Consider the following 19,839-nt stretch of genomic DNA (forward strand, 5'->3'; position numbering starts at 1 on the left):
GTATTTATGCAAAGGAGAAAGCCAAATTAATCCACACAAAAAAGGCAGCTCCAAAGATATTTGAAGCAACATACAGGCAAAGGCACCCAGATATAGAAAAGTTTATAAAACATTGGAGCACAAAGATGGAACGTATAACAGAAAATTAGTAAAGTAGAAGTTGGAGTAAAAAAAAAGAGGAATTGAAGTTATGGGATACTTGCAAAGTGAAGGATTTAGAGTTGAAAGCCTAACACAGGTTATATCACAGCATGATGGAACAATGAGTCCCCAAAGTAAGGAGAAACAGGAGCCAAATATGGACATGGGAATGAAAAAGGAGATTTAATATGGTGCAATATTTGTGCAAAGGAGAAAGCAAAACTAATTCATACGGAAAGAGCAGTACCAAAGATATTTTAAGAGAAATATAGGCAAAGGCATCCAGATATGAAAAATTTTACAATGCAAAAATAAGAAAACGAAGAAAAATAGAAAAGAGGATCAGTAATAGAGAAGTTAAAGAAATAGAAACTGATGTTATGGATTACCTGCTAAGTGAAGAACATAATGTAGAAAATCTAACTCAGAAAATATCACGGCAGGATAGAGCAGTGGCTCAACAAATTAAGGTGAAACTAGTGAAGTGGGAAACACATGATCAGTTGCCAGATGAAAATACTTTGGAGCCTTCCATAGGAAACCAGTACAAACTTTTAGATGACGTTGCACAGCAAGGGGAGGATCGGGAAACTGTGGCAACTCAGATGCAGCCAATGTTGTGGGGCGAGTTTCCATATGGAAAAGCAATGGATAGCACAAGATGAAACTGAAGGGAATGTGGCACAGGAAGATGCTGTGGAACTACCTATAGATTGTACTCATGAAATGGAGAACAAAGACAATGCCCTCAGTTTAGAAGAAAATTATATAAGAGAAGAGTTGCTTGATTTAATAGAGATGGCAGACGTAAGATCAATAAAAAAGACTGCAGAAAGTCAATAAAACCCAAAAATTAGAAGTTTGATAAAACCGATGAACACAGTAATTAGGGCTCTCCATAGAGATTCATGCAATGTAACAGAAGTAAATAGGATATATTACTGTGCAGCTAAATTACCACAAAAAACACCGGGTAGTAAGAGAAGGGAAGGGGAGAAATTAGACCATCATGAAACTAATGAATAGAGAACTATAAAGCAGTTAATACAAGTGCCACTGTTAGAGTATAGAAGATCAACAAAAATACTAAAAGATAGACTTGGTAAAATCAATGCACAGTATCAGAACAGATCAGGATATATTGTGCACTATTGCAAATAATAAACTAAAAATATCACCACAGGCAGAAAAACTTAGATGATACACAGATAAATTTAAAGGAAAAGTACAAAATAAGCAATTTATTGATGACCCAAAAAGTTTTATAGAGAATTGGGAAACAAGGCAAAGGAATTGAAACACCACCAAAAAAAGAAGAAATAGATACATTTTGGAGAAATATCTATGAAGACCCTGTGGAACATAAGAAAAACGCTAAATGAATAGACGTAAAAGAGAGAATAAGAAGTTCAAATGTACAGGATATGCAATGGGATGAAGTAACGGCAAGAGAGATTGAAAACAAAGTTAAGAAAAGCTCTTACTTGGAAATCCCCTGGCCCAGATGCAATCCCTAACCTCTGGTTAAAAGTATTAACATCTTTACATAGGTTCATAGGATAATACTAGGCAATTGGTCCAGAGGGCCTTATAAGACTAGCCAAGAATTTTGCCCACGTTCCCACAAAGGAGACTTAGCCATGAGTAAGAACTATTTATATGTGCACTTTAAACAGTCACCAGCCTGGCTAACAGCAGGAAAAACAATACTTCTTAAGAGTGATCCTGCAAGCTATCCTAAAAAGTATAGACCAGTAAACTGCCTTCCAATGATGTATAAACTGTACAATGAAATTGATGCAGACAGAATTTATAGTCATTAAGAAGAAAACTCAAGCATGGCAATAGAACAAAAGGGTAATAAAAGAAAGTCTTATGGAACAAAGGATCATTTGATGTTAGTCATAATGGAGAACTGTAAAAAGGGGAAGAAATATGGCATGGATAGACTACAAAAAAGCCTTTGACAGTATCCTACATTCATGGATAAGAGTGCTTAAAAATGTATACGATGCACCTTACACTGATCAATTATATTAGAGAGACCATAAAACAGTGGCAAACAACTTTTCAGTATAGCCATGATGAAGGCTATTCCAGGGGTAAGGATTCGATGAGGGATATTCCAGGGTGATTCTGCGTACCACTGCTCTATTGTCTTGCCCTTAACCCATTAAGCTGTCTACTTAACAGATTACACCATGGCTATAATTTGGCCTCCAGAAAAAAAACAAAGTATAAAGACTTCTCATCTTCTTTTTGTAGTTGGTTTAAAACCGTATAGCTCATCAGATGACCTGAAAGCACAGCTGCAAGTGCTTAAAATGTTTTCAGATGATATAATAATGTCATTTGATCTTGATAAATGTGAAAATGCAACCTTTAAAGCAGGAAAGCTGCAGAACCAAGAAAATATCAGTCCAGGACAGGAGTAGAACATAAAGGAACTTGAACAAGAGGGAGTGTATTAATATTTGGGAACTGATGAAGGATCAACAATAAAACATGAACAAATGTGAATAAAACTTAGTAGGGCATATTTTAGTAGACTTAAATTAATACTAAAAAACAGCATTGACATTTATGAACAAAGTCCAAGCTGTAAACCAACTTGCTCTTCCTGTCCTAACCTAGTTTTGGAGTGATTGACTGACCCCAAAAGGTGTTGGATAGTTTGGACAGGAAAGCAAGAAGGATGCTTCATGCACATCAAATGGTTTATAAAAATCAGTGCATGCCAAGACTATTCCCCGCTCTGAAGGAGGTATGGGCCTCCTCAAAATTGATTACATGTATAGATCTGCAATAGTGGGACTGCATACATATCTGCTGACCTCACAAGATCCAAACATAGTGAAAGTATTGAAATACGAGGAGAATAAGTCTAGGCTGACTTCCCTGCTTAGTTTAGCAGAAGCATATCAAGTGGGAATGGAAATCAAACCAGAAGTAGATCAAAATCAGGTAATGACTGAATGTGCTCAAAAACAAAAGAAAGAATATAAGGTAAAGGGTCAGATGAGAAGGCGCATAAATATAGTTGCAAATATAAAAACTTTTGGAACAACCTCATGTTGATCAGGATCAAATGCAGGAGTAGTTGAGAAGTGAATTTAAACCAAAAGATGAAAGGTTAATTTTAGCGGCCCAAGATAGTGAACTTACGTACACATTGGTTTACCAAGTCCATTGAACATGTGGGCAAAACAGACAAATGCAGGTTTTTGAATTGGAAACAGTTGCACATCTTGTTGCTGGTTGTGATACACTAATGGACTGTATACTGAAAGGCGTAATAATGTGGCAAGACTGTTGCATTGGGGATTTTGCAAACATTATAATATTGAAGTAGCTGAAAAGCACTGGAAACATGAGCCACAAAACATCATAGAAAATTATGAAGTTTATATCACATGGCATCATCCATTACCAACAGTTCATAAAATAGATGCAACAAAAACAGATATAGTCTTCCATGAAAAGAAGACAAAAGTAGCACTGAATTACTGAAATCTCTACACCTAGTGACTATAGTGTCTTACGTAAAGAGACACAAAGTCATAAAATACCAGGATTTGCAGGCAGAAATGATGGCGATGTGGAAGAAAGATACTCAGTTCCAGTAGTAGTAGTAGGAACAATGGGTCTTATAAAAAAGAATTTACAGTAGTACTTGGATATGTTACCGATACATGTAACTCCATACAAATTGCAGGAGTCATTACTGGGCACATTGCGGATGCTGCAAAGAGCACTTCTAGCTAACTTCTGGCTAAATCTTGCTTTTTTCCCACTTTCTGAAAGTTAAAAAAGTTCAGTTACAGATTTGCTGTTCTGAACTGTTTGGAAGTATCTAGAAGGCCAGTGCTTGCTTGGGCTAAAGGGAAGTCTCTGTGTTCACCAGTGGGAGTGGTTAACACTGAGCAGCCTGCCTGTCCCTGGAAGAGTGGTTACTACCTAGAAGCTGTAGTTTTATTGGCCATTTTGGGTCAATTCTAAACTCCTTGATCTCTCTCTTAAAACCCTGCAACTCTCTTTTTGCACGGTTTTGCGCACCGAGCAGCGTCGGGCAGCGCCGCCTAAACAGGTTTAAACTATTCCAGGCTCCACAAAGTCTGCTCTTCACTTTTTCCCTTAGAACTGTTCAAACTCTCAAAGTAATCACTCTATTCTCTTTCTAAAGCCCTGCACTTGCTCAGCTCTAAGGAAACACTAACTAACTAAAGCACTACACCCTCCTTGACTTCTCATAAGTATTAGACTCCCGATTGGTCCTTCCTGATAAAGTGAAAAATCAGTTCCCTTCCCTAATCTGATCAGTAAAAAAAACAGTTCCCTATACTAATCTGGTATGTCCAAGGGTCAGTTTCAAGGTTACTCTCCAGTTCAGCTGGTGAATCTGGGAATTTTGAGGCAATGTTACAATTGCCTTATGTACACAGACAACCCTCTCCTCCTGCCAACAAACTCTAATACATGTGAGAGATGCAGTTAACACAGCCAAACAGGAGGCAGAGCTCTCCCAACCCAAGACTGGCACAGTCAGTCAGGAGGAAAAGGTAACCACCCACACCACAAATCCAGTCTCACACAGACCTATTGCATCTGTATACCGAACACATAAACACACAAAAACATACTCTGAGGCTCTAAATAAAATTCTGCCTAAACAGCAAAGACCTCCTAAGCAGATATCCAAGCAACAGCCACCCCTCAACAATACCCACAAATCACATATCTCACAAAATCAATGTGCCTCAGTCACAGCCCATAAGGCCAAACAACACAGCAAATACACTTGTTATAGGAGACTCTATTGTCAGGCACACTGACGTCCCACTCACCAGACTGAACAAGGAGAAGGTCACTGTAAGCTGCCTGTTGGGTGCCAGGATCCGCCACATAACGCAAGCACTCAGGTCACTCCAAAGCAAGTACAAGTATAACTCCGTCATTGTCCATGCTGGTGTGAATGACCTGAGACGTACCTCCCTGGACTACATGAAAAGAGACATAGAGGAGCTCTCTGACCATGTAGCCCCGGCCGGTATGACCCTGACCTTGAGTAGCATCATGCCCTCACCAAGAATGATGCCACAGTATAAAGACAAAATGATCAGTTTCAACAATTGGCTGAAGGATTGGTGTCATTCAAAGGGGATCCAGTGTCTGTCAGCCTGGGATGACATGCTCGACAAGCCACGTTGCTTCGCTAGTGACGGCTTGCACCTGTCACCCTTAGGCTTTCGTATACTGGCCAAGGCTCTTGCCACCTCCATAGTGCCTTTTTTAGGCAAGGCTCAAAGGACAAACCCACCTCCATAGACAACCCAAAGATAAAAAAACTAAAGGTAATGCTACTCAATGCCAGAAGTCTAAATCTCAAGGTGCATGCACTCGAGACTCTCCTCAGTATGGAGAAAATCGATGTCTGTGCAGTAACAGAAACCTGGTTCAAGACTCCTGAGAGCAGCCCAGCACTACCAGGTTATAACTCATACCATGCGTTTCGGCCCCAAAACTCGGACCGAAGCACAAAAGGAGGGGGAGTATCTATATTCATCAAAGATACCTACACCTCCAGGTTAGTGGCACTGCACGAAGCATCGGAAACCATTCATGTGCAACTAACAGCGGGCAAAACTGCCTTTCAGTTTGTAGCCTGTTACAGAACACCCTCCCTATTACAGGAACCCCACTTGGCATTCCTGAGAACACTGGAGAATATGAAGGTCTCTCCAAACACTATTGACTGGGAAAACTACTCAAGCCCAAACACCCTCGCCCAACAGTTCCTTGAATTTATAAACTCTAACGCAGTGGAACAACTGGTCACCACTCCCACAAGAGGGAACAACATACTGGACCTGGTCATCACCAACATGGGGACTCTGATCCACACCAGAGGTAAACCCCTCATTGGTAAGATCAGACCATAAACACATTTCCCTGGACATCCATATCCTGTCCCCACCCCCAGCCAAGGAAATCACTGTAAAGAATTTCTCCAAAGCCAACTTTGCACTTCTCAAGACTGAGGTGGAATCCTTCAAAGCCCCTGGGCCAGAGGATAATACAGCCCAATCCGCAGAATCCTTTATAAATGCATTCTATGAGCACCTGCAGGAATGCATGGATCGTACTATCCCAACTAAAACCAAGACTCAATCCTCCAAAAACAGGAGACTGGTCTGGTGGACCCCGGCCATAAATAAGCTATACAACAGAAGGAGGAAGCTACTACATGACAGAGCAAAATCCCAAAAAGGGAAGGCATCTCTGATCAGTATTAGCAAGAAACTTCGATCCCTCATAAAATCATGAAAGGCCAGTTTCGAAAGAAAAATTGCCCTAGACACTAAAGATAATCACAAGGCCTTCTTTAGTTATGTGAGAAACATGGGCGGAAACTCCCAGATATGCTCTGAATTGTTGCATAACGGTACAAAATATACCAAACCTACAGACATAGCCAACATCCTGGCAGATTCAGCACAAACTTCTCCCCCCCTTCCCCCCAAAGGAGCAAACGCCTATCCCAACTGAATGCAACCTCCCTGACATCACAGATGCACAGGTGAAAGCTGCCCTCTCCAAAGCAAAAAACACAGCATCTATGGACCGGACGGTGTCCCAGGCTGTGTCTTACACAAGCTCCAAGAAGAACTGAACCCTCACTTTAAGTCACTGTTCAAACTTAGCCTTACTACAGGATATGTACCCAAAGAATGGCATACAGCTACAGTGGTCCCACTCCACAAAGATGGTGCCACAACAGACCCCGGAAACTATCGCCCCATAAGCCTGACTAGTCTGGTCTGTAAAGCTATGGAGCGTATCATCATGGAACACATAAAGAAAGACATTGGGAGCCTCCAGACACTGGATCTTACCCAATTCGGCTTTAAGGGCAGATCTTGCCTCTTAAACCTAGTTGATTTCTTTGAAACAGTTACCAAAGCCATAGATGAGGGCAAGGTAGTCCACACAGCCTACCTGGACCTCGCAAAAGCCTTCGACACAATACCCCACTCAGGCATCATAAATAAGCTTACCAGCTTAAATATCAACCCCTATATCACAAGATGGGTTGCAAACTGGCTCAGAGATAGAACCCACATGGTCAGAATCGCAGGTGCCATGTCCGAATCCAAACCAGTTACAAGTGGCATCCCACAGGGCTCAGTTCTGGGACCTCTCTTGTTCGGTATATACTTCTCTGAGGTTCAGGCTAACACGGGGATTATGGCTGACAAAGTTCGCAGATGACTGCAAACTGGGGGCCATAATCGAATCTCCAGCTGACACAAGCATCCTCCAAAAGGGTCTCACAGAGACAGATGCTTGGTGCCAGAGCCACGGCCTCAAGCTAAATGCTAAAAAGTGCATAGTCATCCCCTTTGGGAAAAACAAGGTGCCCACAAATTACCACATAGGTGGTAATCCATTAAGTATGGAAGAAGTAATTAGAGATTTGGGGACCAACGTAGATAGTAATCTCTCCTTTGATAATCACATTGCCAAAGTGGTTAGAAAGACCTTCTATATAGCCCACCTTATCACGAAAGGGTTCACATCTAGATCAAGAGAGGTCATTGTGCCCCTCTACTCGTCACTCATCAGGCCCATAATTGAATACAATGCCCCTTTTGGGATATACCTTACCCGTCACCTGCAGCAACTGTAGACACCCCAAAAGTACCTCACCAAGAGGATCATGGGCTACAAACAGATGTCCTATGCAGCTCGACTAAAGAAAATCCAGCTCTACTCAGTTGCTTACCGCCTACTCAGAGGCGATCTATGCCTGACGTACAAAGCCATGTCAAACCCAGAATTAATGGACATGCTCCACCTCAAAAAATCCAAGTCCCTTAGAGCTACACACTCCAGGGACCTAAACCTCAGCACAAAAATAAATAGGACATGCTGGAGGGACAGATTCATTTCCCAAAGGCTCCCCTCACTCTGGAATAGAATCCCAATTCATGTTAGACATAGCCCCTCGCTGACCCTCTTCAAGCGAAATTTGGACGCGTGGATGGGAAATCGCAAATTCACCCCTGGGATCTCTCCTGTGTCCCTGCTAGACAGAGGCACAGTAAACTAATCTTAAAAGGGTACCTTCTGTGACCTACTTTAGAGGCACAGTAGGCTAATCTAATAGGGAGGCGGAAGCCAAATACACTCTGGCTAGGCTTATAAATGCCCTAGGGCAGATAGCCTAGTATCTACCTATGAACATCTAAGACTGAAACAATACTAATTTCATGAACTTTAATCATACTTTGACTTGGAATGGGGTCCATTCCCATCATGGTATTAGAAACCCAAAAGACTTGGATAAATTAAAAAAAGAAAGAGACCTTATCAATAAAGATGTAGGTAATCTAAAAACACTCAACCCTACCCAGTTTGGCATTGTCAAAGGGAGATGATGCCTGTTAAATTTGGTGGACTTCGAGACAAGTCACCAAAACACATGACTAAGGTAAAACTGTACGTACGGCCTACCTAGGCCATTGACACCATCCCCCACTTGGGCATTATTGATAAACTCACCCAGCTGAGTGTCTATCCATATATTGTCAGGTGGGTTGCAAACTGGCTCACAAATAGAAGTCATCCAGCCAAAATAAGAGACTCTACCTCCTCCAGCAGACCAGTAACCAGTGGTGTACCACGGGTCTGTTCTGGGGCTCCTACTGTTCGGAATATATTTCTTCAAAGTACAAGGCAAAAACTAAAGCTTTGTGGCTGAAAAAGTTTGCTGACGACCATAAACTAGGAGTGGTCATCAAGTCCCCTAACAATGTCAATATTCTGCAAGAAGGACTTAACACAGACTAATGATTTGGTGCCAAAGCCATGGACTTGCACTCAGTGCAAAAAAATGCATTATCATCCCCTTCAGCAAGGGTGATATTCCTGCAAACTACTCCACAAATAGCAATTCATTAATTATGCAATCACTGGTGAGAGACCTGGGCATGCAGGTTGATAGCAACCTTACCTTTGATCACCATGTCTCCACAATAGTAAGAAGGGCATTTTATTTTGCTCACCTCATAAGTAAGGCCATTGCCTCCAGACAAAAAGGAGGTTATAATCCCCACTGTACTCTTCCCTTATCAGGCCAATAATAGAGTATAATGCTGCCTTTGGTATGTACCTCTCTTTAAGCATCTGCAGCAATTGGAGAGACTGCAGAGGTTTCTTACAAAGAAAATTCAAGATCTCCAGCACATGTCATATGCAGACACTGAATTCACTGACTACTCTGTGTCATACAGACTGCTCAGAGGCGACCTGTGCCTTGCATGTAAGGCAATATCTGACCCTGCCTTAGTGGAAATGCTACACATTTGCAGGTCAAACAGCATGCATGTCACATGCTCAAGGGACCTTAACTTGGTATGCGACATCAATAGAACTTGCTGGAGGGACAAATGTATCTCGCAGAGGTTACTTTATCTTTGGAACAGACTTCCAATTCATGTTAAGCAGAACCCCTCATTGACCCTATTCCTATTTAAGTATAATTTGGACGACTGGGAAACTGTAAATTCGACCTGGGGGATCCACCTGTATCCCTCTTAGATATGGGTAATAGGTGCTGATTTAGCATCTACCCATAACAGACACTCTTGGGAACAAGGGTTAACTTGGCTAGGCTTGTAAGGACCCTAGGGTCATTAGCTTAGTAACCTCCTATGATCAGTCAAACAAGCCTAATATGCAAAGCCATGGATTGTCATGGAAATGATAAAGAAGGATATTGGCAACCTACAAACACTGGACCCATCCCAGTTTGGCTTTAAGGGAAGGTCATGCCTACTCAGTCTGGTAAACTTCTTTGAGAGGGTCACCACGGTGATCCGTAGGGGTAAAACAGTGCAAACTGTACTGCATATCTTGACCTAGCTAAGACATTTGATACTATACCCTGCTCAGGCATTACTGACAAGCTGTTTGAGCTAGGTGTAAATCATTACATGACTCGCTGAATTGTCATCTGGCTCCATAGACAGGACCCAAAAAGTCAGGATTAGTTAGACCACCTCAAGCAAAAGACAAGTCACCAGCAGAGTACCCCAGGGCTCTGTTATTGGCCCACTCCTGTTTGCCAACTAAAAAGTCAAGGCTAATGTTCAAGGTCTCTGACTGACCAAGTTCACAGATGACTGTAAATTGGGAGCTATTATAGATACCCCCCCCCCCCCCACCAAGTTACCAACATTTTGCAAGTGAATTTAACACAGGCAAATGACTGTTTCCAAAGCCATGGCCAAATATAGAATGCCACAAAATGCATTTTGGTGCCCTTTGGGAAACTGTCAACGCAAGTTAATTACTCCATCGACAAAACACCCCTAAGGGTCAACCCAGTAGTAAGGGATCTGGGAACATATGTAGACAACAGTATGGCCTTTGAGCAACACCTAGCTAAGATAATAAGACAATAATTCTGTCACCCAACTTATAGATAAGGGTATGGCATCCAAATCCAAGGAAGTTATAGTACCATTCTGCTCAGCCCTTATCAGACCCATCATTGAATACAGTGCCCCTTTGGCATGTATCTAACCAGACACTTGCAACAGTTGGAACACCTGCTAATATTAGGAAATAAGATTGTTGCACAATTATTACTGTTAAGCAAATACAGCATTTTGGTCTTGATATAAATTGTTTGCCTTCAGAAACAAACTAGCAACCAGAAATGATTTTAAATGCATAAAAATAACAGGGAAACAAGATGCATCATTTTGCTTTTAGTTAAAAAAGGCAGTACATTGTTTCCCCAAGTGTTTTCAGAAGGACTAGGAGACTGTTGAAACTGATCTAGCCAAATTGAAGCATCTTGCTTTGCAGTTTGTCATCAAACTGCAGAGAAGTAACGCACAGTATTTTGTTTTTTTTGTTTAAAACAACCTAGATTGCCGTTGCAAGTAGTTTCAGAAGAGATGGAATACAAACTGATTTTTACATTATTCATACAAAAGATGGATCCCAGAGAAGCAATGCAATAATTTTGCTCTTGGTACAAATTCATATGAAGTCTGAAACTCAGATGTTTGCCATTATGTAGTAAATTCAGTCGTCAGTGATTTGCCAGAAAACCACAATTTATTTGAGGAACAGACCAAAAATATGAGGCAAAAATCTGGACAGTTAAGAGGTATGCATACCAGCAACTTGGAACAATAGCTCAGAGGAATATATGATGGATTCCTCTGGCATATATTTTTGCTTGGAGCTGAAGTACGTGACCAAGGTTCAAGTAACATCTCAGTGTTGGAGTACCAATAGGGAGAGGTGGAATGCAGTGAAAGCAGCTATACTGTCCCAGGAGAAGGGTGAGGGCACTATCCATAAGTGCCCTGTCCTATGGCAGTGGCCATAGATGCACTACCTTCTGAGCTCAGGCATTACACTCTAGCCTCAAATGAAGGCCTAAGCATTTCATGCATGCATGCATGAGTGTTCACACCTAAGACAGAGCAGTATGGGTGCACTACATATGGGGGGGGGGGGTCAGCAGAAAGCCTGCATACTGAAATGTTGTCCTCCTGTAGTAGCCTCTGGTTTCAGATGGTTTAATGTGCAACCCAAAACATTACCATCAGTGGAGCATGTGGCAAGAGGTGAAATGCAGTCAGGACTGCAATTAGAAGCTCATGCCAGAAACATTGATATTGGATGAATATTCAGTAAAATATCCACTGTGCTTCAGATGTACATTGGAAACAAGTACTGAGTAAAATGTTAGTTCTTACTAACATACCCATGTGATACCATCCTTCAGTAGGCCAGAATCTTGGCAACTCCACTTCACTAGCTGCAACACTAAAAGTTCACAACAGAAGACATGATGAGCTATAACTGTCTCAATCATCTCTAGAGTGCAACAGCAAGGGTTTCTCCATCACTGATCCTAGGCTATGGAATACATTTCTGGTAGCCATCAGAGGTGTGTTTACTCTTATACTCTGTCTTTTATTTGAAGAGGCTGAATGCCAGTGTGAAAATGTTATTACCACTAAAAGCCAATCAAAAAAGAAGGTTGCCATCTAAAGTGACAAGGTCTTGTGTTCTATTGATGTCAACAGTAACAGATGTAACTAATCCTGATTATGTAATATATATCTACTATTTCCTGACTGCTGTATTCAGTTGTTTCTTGTTTTGCTACATCTGTTCATACTTTTGTCTTATGTATATTAGGTTCCATTTATTTTATATATTGTGACTGGATAACGAATGAAGACAACCTCTGTTGCCCAGCCTGCTGACATTGTAAAGTAAACTAAATATAAAAAAATAAAAATCGAGCATGACTTGTGCATCTTCTAGGATATAAGGAGCATTTATGGTCCAAACTACTATGAGTTTACCACTGTCCTTTCTCAAAATAGCTGGACACACCTAGCGAAAGACTCGAGCTTGAAGGAAGGTGCATGCTGAGACAAGCTGACAGCACTACCATTTCCTGTTTCTGAAGAATGGTATTACCACTAAACTTGCTAATTGCTGCAAAGCTGCAGGTGTTGCATGTCATGTAGGAGATTTTCCATGTGGTGTAGTTTGAGGGGTTCACCCACAGAGGCTACAGAAGCAATTTACTCCAAAAAGTTCACTACAAACCGTCTCATTAAAAGTCTTGTCAAACAGCATACTTCCCATGAGTGGCACTAAGTGTATCAAACATCATCCCCTTTTCTGAAAGGTGGTACGTAGTTTGCATCTGCTCTGTATAACCTCACTAATAAACACATTTGCCCTCCTCCTGCTACCAGACTAAGGACCCCCTGATATCCCAGATTCGCTATGAAACCTCATGCATGGATTACCCAAATGGTCACAGCCTCGTTTTACTTTAAATACAACTGAATATGCCTTCTTCAGAACTTGCTGTAAGGAACTCCATCGCTGCAAACCTTTACTCCCAGCCCTTGGTAGACATTTTCAGAAACATCCTTACTTGATGGCTTCATATCCTCCACCAAATGCGTCTGTTCCAAAAAATGAATGGGACTCCTTTCCCATCCTTTTTTTTTTCTGTTACTTAAATTGAACCCTCATTAACTCCTTACTACTTCTTACCTCCTACTTCACAGTTCTGTCTTCACGGTATCAATTTATATACTTCTGCACATAAACTCTCTTCTGTCCATCTTTACATCACTATCATCATCAACATCACTACTAGACAAGTAAACTTAAAGTCCCTTGTTTTATCTGGAAATCCATACACTTGTTTGCATAGTCTTAACTGAAACTTAAAGTACATTGTAAATGACCTCTATAAAGGCTTCAAACGCCATATTTTGTAATCATTTTGTAAATACTTAAGCCTGTCAGAATGTTATTTAGGTGGTAGCTAACAATGGTCAGTGTGATCCACCCACTCACCAGGTTAACAAACCAAATAAAATAAAATTTAACAAATAAAACAAGCCAACAGCTTTGTAGTATCTGATTCCATACTGCATTGCTTTGTGCTTCTGTCAAGGTGCACCTTTCTGCCTCTACAGCCCATCTCCCATTAAACTCCACTGTTTCTGACTGACTTCACAATGAAGCAGTTTCTAACAGGGGTCTTGCATCTGTGGACTTCTAGGAAACCTGTGTGTCCTTTACAGGATCTTAATTGTGTGGTGGAGAAAATATTCCTAACTTCTGAACCCATTCCTTCTGCAGCACTCAAGTTCTTGTCCTGAAAGACTGTTTTTAGTGGCTGTTACTTCACCTAGGAGAATCTCTGCACTTCAAGACCTTGTTTGTAGAGAGCCCTATATGAGTTTTCGTACAGACATGGTAGACCTTGGGAGTAATCTTTCCTTTATTCTCCGGCATCTCTCAAAGCTGGCTGTAAACCAGACCACACCAGAAAATGGGGTGAGAGGAATTACACTTTATGGATCTGACAGAATGCTAAATATACAGGAAAAACAAAATATTTCAGATATTTGGACCAAATGTGTATGACTGGTAAGAAAGCAAAGCCTATATTCAAACAGACAGTCTAGATGGCTGACTATAATTACATTACCTTCAAAATGAGAACAATGGAAAAACCCTGAGAATAAATTCTGAATGAGCAGCTACTATGAGAGCAATCTTGTAGACTACTGTCCATACCTTTTTTAGGCTTTACAAACCAAATAATCTAGTTCAGGAGCAGAGCAGGTTTTGCCACTCCACACTTGCAGGGCCTGTTGTAACTGCCACCAATACACTGGAATAGCTAGATGCTGGAATATCCTTTCTATGGATAAGGAGTCCTACTGCAGCAGTGATCCTTATGAATGTAGTACATTGATCCGAGTACATCCATTGTAACAGTAGACATTAAAGTAAAAGGATCACTACTACAGTAAGCTCCCAAACTTCTCCCCATCCCTACCAGTGAGTGAGTGACCCTCTCTGCAGACCCCAAGGTGTCTGGGAGATGGAGAAAGAAAGGGAAACCAAAACATTTTAGTCAGAAAAGGGGGCTTGTAGACCTATACACGTTTTTTTCTTTCTGTGGCAACTGAAAGTGAAGTTGACAGTACTTGAGAATATTGGCTTAGAATCCCATGATCTCCAGGAGATCCCAAGGTGCTTGCCATTTAGCATAGCCAGACATTAGTGGGTGAACTCCTGTGGTCCTCTAGTACTTTCTGACTGTGGGCACAAGACATTAGTTGCCCAATGACATCTTCCTCCCACAAAACTTAACTGAAAATAGCACAAGCTAATCCCTTTTTTTAGCTGTGCATCAAGCGGAAATCCTTGACAAAGGAAAGAGTGCAGACATTCAAAATTTCTGGAACCCAGACAGAATGCAGACTTTCATTTGCAGCTAATTCCCATTGAGAAAAACTAACAATGCAGCAGTGATCGTTGTACTTGGACATTTACTGTTGTGGTGTGTATACTCACAACTGTAATTTCATCTAAGTAAACTTCCAGAATGCATCTGTAAAATTAAGTGACGGGTAATATAAAGTGAACTGGAATAAAGAATTTTGTCTTAACATGCATAGAGTGTATTATTAAGTCCCAGCAATATGTTAACAAAAAAATCTTCCATTTCAAAAACAAATCTACTATTGCATTATCAAGTTCACCTGATAAACATTTTTTTCAGTGTGCTGGGGCTCTTACTTCGAGTATGCAGCTGAGTGGGAGAAGCATATCGAAGACGAAAATCTTCTGGTTATAACATTTGAAGAACTGAAGCAGGTGAGTTTGTAGTAAAATAATCCACTTATTTAAAACGATTTAATGTATAGAGGGACCTAGCATGTGACAATATGTCCTTCCATGTCCTGGCACTCCAGCAGCTGCTGGGAATATTTGATCCTCAATTTCTGTTCCTCTCTGGCAAGATGCATGTTTGCTTAACCCACATATTCTTTAATTCACCACCCAACTTTATTTACACTAAATCTCCAGGATGGACTGTTCATGTAGTGCACCTGTGCACTTGTAAGCATGCTTTACCTATCCTAGCTCATCCCTATGTCATACGGTACCCCTTTATTTTTGTGGTTCTGCTACTTGTTGCTGCACATTTGAGTTTCTTTTAAGCCTTTCTGACACTGTTATCGCATACCATGTTAGAATGCTTCACCTAATGTAGTTTCCTCCATCTGCAGTATTTTAAGATGGCCTAGCACAAGCAGTACACGAGTTTGAAATAAGGAGCAGTTGGCTCATTTGGGTAGGGGAAAGCGAAATATTTTCTGGATAGTGTTTCTGTTTCAGACTAGTTGCCAGTGTGAGAGAAAAATCAGTATTTGATGGTATACAGGTATACATTATATTTATTATCTATGGGTTAGCTATTGGGCATGTTAGAACATATATATTTATAGCTATATTTATATTCTGTTTAGTTTGAGTTTGAAACATGACAGGACATCACATTTTTTGTGGTGTTAATCATTTCTAAGTTTTTATTTGAAATGTTTCTACTGGAATAATGTGATGAAATTAAACGAGCTGTCTTGTTTCTTAAGGTGTATGACTGCAAGATTGTTTTGCTTATTTGTTCCTACTATTGGCAGGAACAATTAATCTATTAATTCATTAATTCATTAACCTATGAACTTGAGACTAGGTATGTATTTAAACCCTTTGAGATTTGTTGCTGTTAAAACCTGAGGAAGCGTGTTTTAATACACGTGAAAGCGCTTGTTTTATAATAAAAAACAAAAATCAGTCTATGTTTTATTTCGTCGTGGTGGTCTTTTTCTGCTGTTTTTGGATGGTATACAAGAGCTGTATGGTACAACTTGATTTGGCTCCCACACCATATACCCAAACAAGAACTTTGTAACCTCACAGGTAAATATGGAGAAATACAGTAACAAATCTCAAGAATTCAGTCCCTTAAATGTAAAGGTATGTATAGCAGTGTTTGAGATGAGAGAATAAAAGATGATATAAAACTATTAAAATCTTGAAAAAACGCTAATCCTCACAGCCTCAATGCAATGCAGAACTGTTTAAAAAATTAGAGGAAGACTTCCCAGTGTTTTCCTTATATCTCATCACGATGTCATGACATCCTTGGCTCCCTGAAGTTTATATTACAGTTGATCCTGAGCCAGGAAAGATCCTTTTCTTCTATCTTCATTACATTCCCATTATTTCTTGTATGGAAACTGTAATTTTGTTGAAAATCCTGGCCAACTCTATAGAGAAAGTTTAGAGGAAGTTGCTTAGAGCTTAAATTCTTAGGTGCCTACAGGGCTATGATCGGTGAGGATCATAAGAAGCCTAGCCCAACATTCCCAGTCGGTGTAGAACTCTGTGGTATTTTCTTGTAACTAACCCAGTGATAACATTTCATGCTGCCCCTATCCATAAGGAACAGGGATGTCAGACTAGGGGTGAATTCCCAGTCTCCCACCTATTCATTTAAGTAATGCTTGAATAAGGTCAGAGAAGTGCTATGTTTAATCGATGGGGGAAGTAGATTCTACAGGATCGGAATTCTCTGCAACACATGTCCATCCTCCCAACATGTTCTATTAATGCTACAGTAGAAGTTAATATCACTTGCCGAAGTGTTTTTGTTTCCATTAGACTTTTGAAGGTGTAACATATCAGGCAGGACAGGATCTACTCGGGCCTTGTTTATAGGTTTATCAGTAGGTACTAGGCTATCGGCCCAAGGGCCTAAGTAAGCCTAGCCGACAAGGTTCCCTGGCTTTTGCCACCCAAGAAAGTCATTTTCCTGTGCACCTGTCGAGCAGAGCCACAGAAGTGATCCCCGGGGAGTATTTCCTATTTCCCATCCACTCATCAAGATTTTTCTTGAAGAGTGCTAATGAGGAACTTTGCTTGACATAGATGGGTAGTTTGTCCCAGAGTATGGGAAGTCTCTGGGACAGGAATCTATCCCTCCAGCATGTCCTGTTTATTGTGGTGACTAGGTTTAGGTCTCTAGAGCGTGCAGCTCGGAGGGATTGGGATTTCTTTAGGTGTACCATGTCCAACAGCCCTGGGTTTGACATAGCTTTATAATGATGTTCATAGTGTTTCACTGTTGCAGCCATTACATTTGGGTAATCTGCTGGCAGGTTGCCCTCAATCGGCCAGATTAACAAAGTCTTGGGTCCTGCGTCGGTTGCTGTCCCTTCTTCCATGACGTCAGGTCATCAGGGGTATAAAACATGCAGCCAATGCCATTACATTAGTCTTTCTTGCCGCACGGTGCCCGAAGCAGAAGCAGTTCACAAGTGCCGGTCGGCCGACTCCTGAAATTTTTGTTTGAGTTTCAGAACCAAAGTCTTCAACTTAAAGCGAAGTACCCCGTTGGTGGAAACTTTTTCTTGCTCCTTACCGATGTCAGTAAAAGTTAATAATTGTATTACTTGTGGGAAGCAAATACCTCATAAGGATTTTCATTTGTACTGTATTTCTTGCCTAGGCCCTGACCAAGATGTACCTTGCTGTCGGTTTTGTGCTTTATTTAATCCGCGCACTATCCATCGTCGGTACATTTTTGCTTCAAACTATTTCGGTTCTCAGTTTAATTATCCAGAAATGACGTTGGTTAGCCATCCGACTACCGGAATACCGAAAAAACGCAAAGAAAAAGACAGACCGTTGAGGTCCAAAACTGCCGACGACGCTTCTACTAAGCCAGTCGCCAGTGTGCCAGTACTCAGTGAGTTGCTTTCGCAGCCCCTGATACCCGCTACTTCTGATTCACAGGCCTCTACTGAGACCCATTCAGAGTCTGGTATGCCGGGAGATGCTTCTCATATGGAACCTGCAGATGTCTCTACCTTGGATGGGTCCAGAGCCAGTGAGCAGGCACCGGCTTCGGAGGGTGTATTCAGGCCTACAGACTTGCATATTAAACACTCCAACTTCAGTGCTAAGGCCTAAATCTCGATCTATGTCTAAAAATACAATGCCCAGGCCACATGTTCAGGCCCCTATGCCTAAAAAACAAATGATCAAAATGGCTGAAGATTTAATTACTCTAATCAGAGGTATTCAACCCCCCCACCCCACCCCCCTCCAAGAGGCCTAGGATTGAATTTGACTATGAATCTTCTGAACAGGACTCTGATTCTTCTGACTCTTCTAATTATCTGGATTTGTCCATACCTACTTGTGAGGACTCTGATGCAGAGGATTCCATTCCCTCTGCTTTTCCACCTGAGGATTTCTCTTTTGAGGAGACTTTACATACCTTAAGGGAGCATTTCCACTGGGAAAGTCAGGATTTCTCTGAATCCAAAAAGAGGCTTAGGGATTTCCTTCTTCCTCAGCATAGGCCTTTGGCTATACCTCCTGTACTAGATATTGTTGTGTTTTTGGAATCCAGTACGGCCCTTTATTCCTTGCCTCCAGCCCCTAGCAAACCGGACATGTACTACAGGGTTCCTGAGTCCCACAAATTCCATTTCAAAAATCCTATCGCGGACCCTGAAACCATTTCTCAGGGGCCCAAGGGCATTAAGGCTTCTACTGCTAAAAATCCTACCCCTTCTGATAGAGACTCCAGGGTGCTGGATAGATGGGGTAAAAAGGTTTATACTTCTGCAACCTTAAACTGTCAATTCCATATGCTAAAATATCAACATCATATCATGGGACTGCTTAAACAGAAAATTATGTTGATTTCTGACTGTGTGGAGAATAAAGATTTGCAAGATTTATTGCATTCAGCTGAACAAATTGGCAAACATACTTTGCAATGTGGTTTTGATTCCTTAGAGGCCTCTTGTAGGGCTGCTGTTACTGGGTCTGTGCTTAGAAGGCATGCTTGGCTTAAGGAGCAATCTCTGCCTGATCATGTTAAAACAAAACTTTTGGATGCTCCTTTACAGCAGGACCGCTTATTTAGCAATAAGGCTGAAGAAGTTCTAAAAAAGATGGAAGATAAAGCTAAACCTATGCAAACTGTGAAAGATTTCGTACAAGTGCAACCTCCAAGATTTAGTAGGCATTGGCCTACTAAGAACTGGTCCTTTCCAACTCCTTCCAGAGCCACTACGGCCAAATCCAGACATTCCAAAACTACCAGGTTTCAGTCCCAAGGGTCTTTCAGAACTAAGCAATGGGGTGCTTCCACTTCCAAATCTGGAAACAGCAAGGCACCACCCTATGGTAAACAGTCTGAATGACTTCCCTTTGAAATTACCAAGCACTTGCCTCTTAGCCACCCCTTTGGGGGGAAAC

The 19,839-nt window shown here is 41.2% G+C and overlaps 1 protein-coding gene across 1 annotated transcript in view; it reads left to right on the forward strand.

The window, feature by feature from the left end:
* Positions 1 to 19,839, forward strand: part of LOC122792403 (sulfotransferase 6B1-like) — a 166,889-nt gene that overhangs the window by 91,223 nt on the left and 55,827 nt on the right. The window contains exon 3 of the mRNA XM_044060192.1: positions 15,281 to 15,375. Coding sequence (XP_043916127.1) covers positions 15,281 to 15,375 — 95 coding nt within the window. The remainder of the gene's footprint in view (positions 1 to 15,280; positions 15,376 to 19,839) is intronic.

The sequence above is a fragment of the Protopterus annectens genome, chromosome 1.part2, assembly GCF_019279795.1.
Source record: "Protopterus annectens isolate FY-2018-M chromosome 1.part2, PAN1.0, whole genome shotgun sequence".
Taxonomy (NCBI): Eukaryota; Metazoa; Chordata; order Ceratodontiformes; family Protopteridae; genus Protopterus; species Protopterus annectens.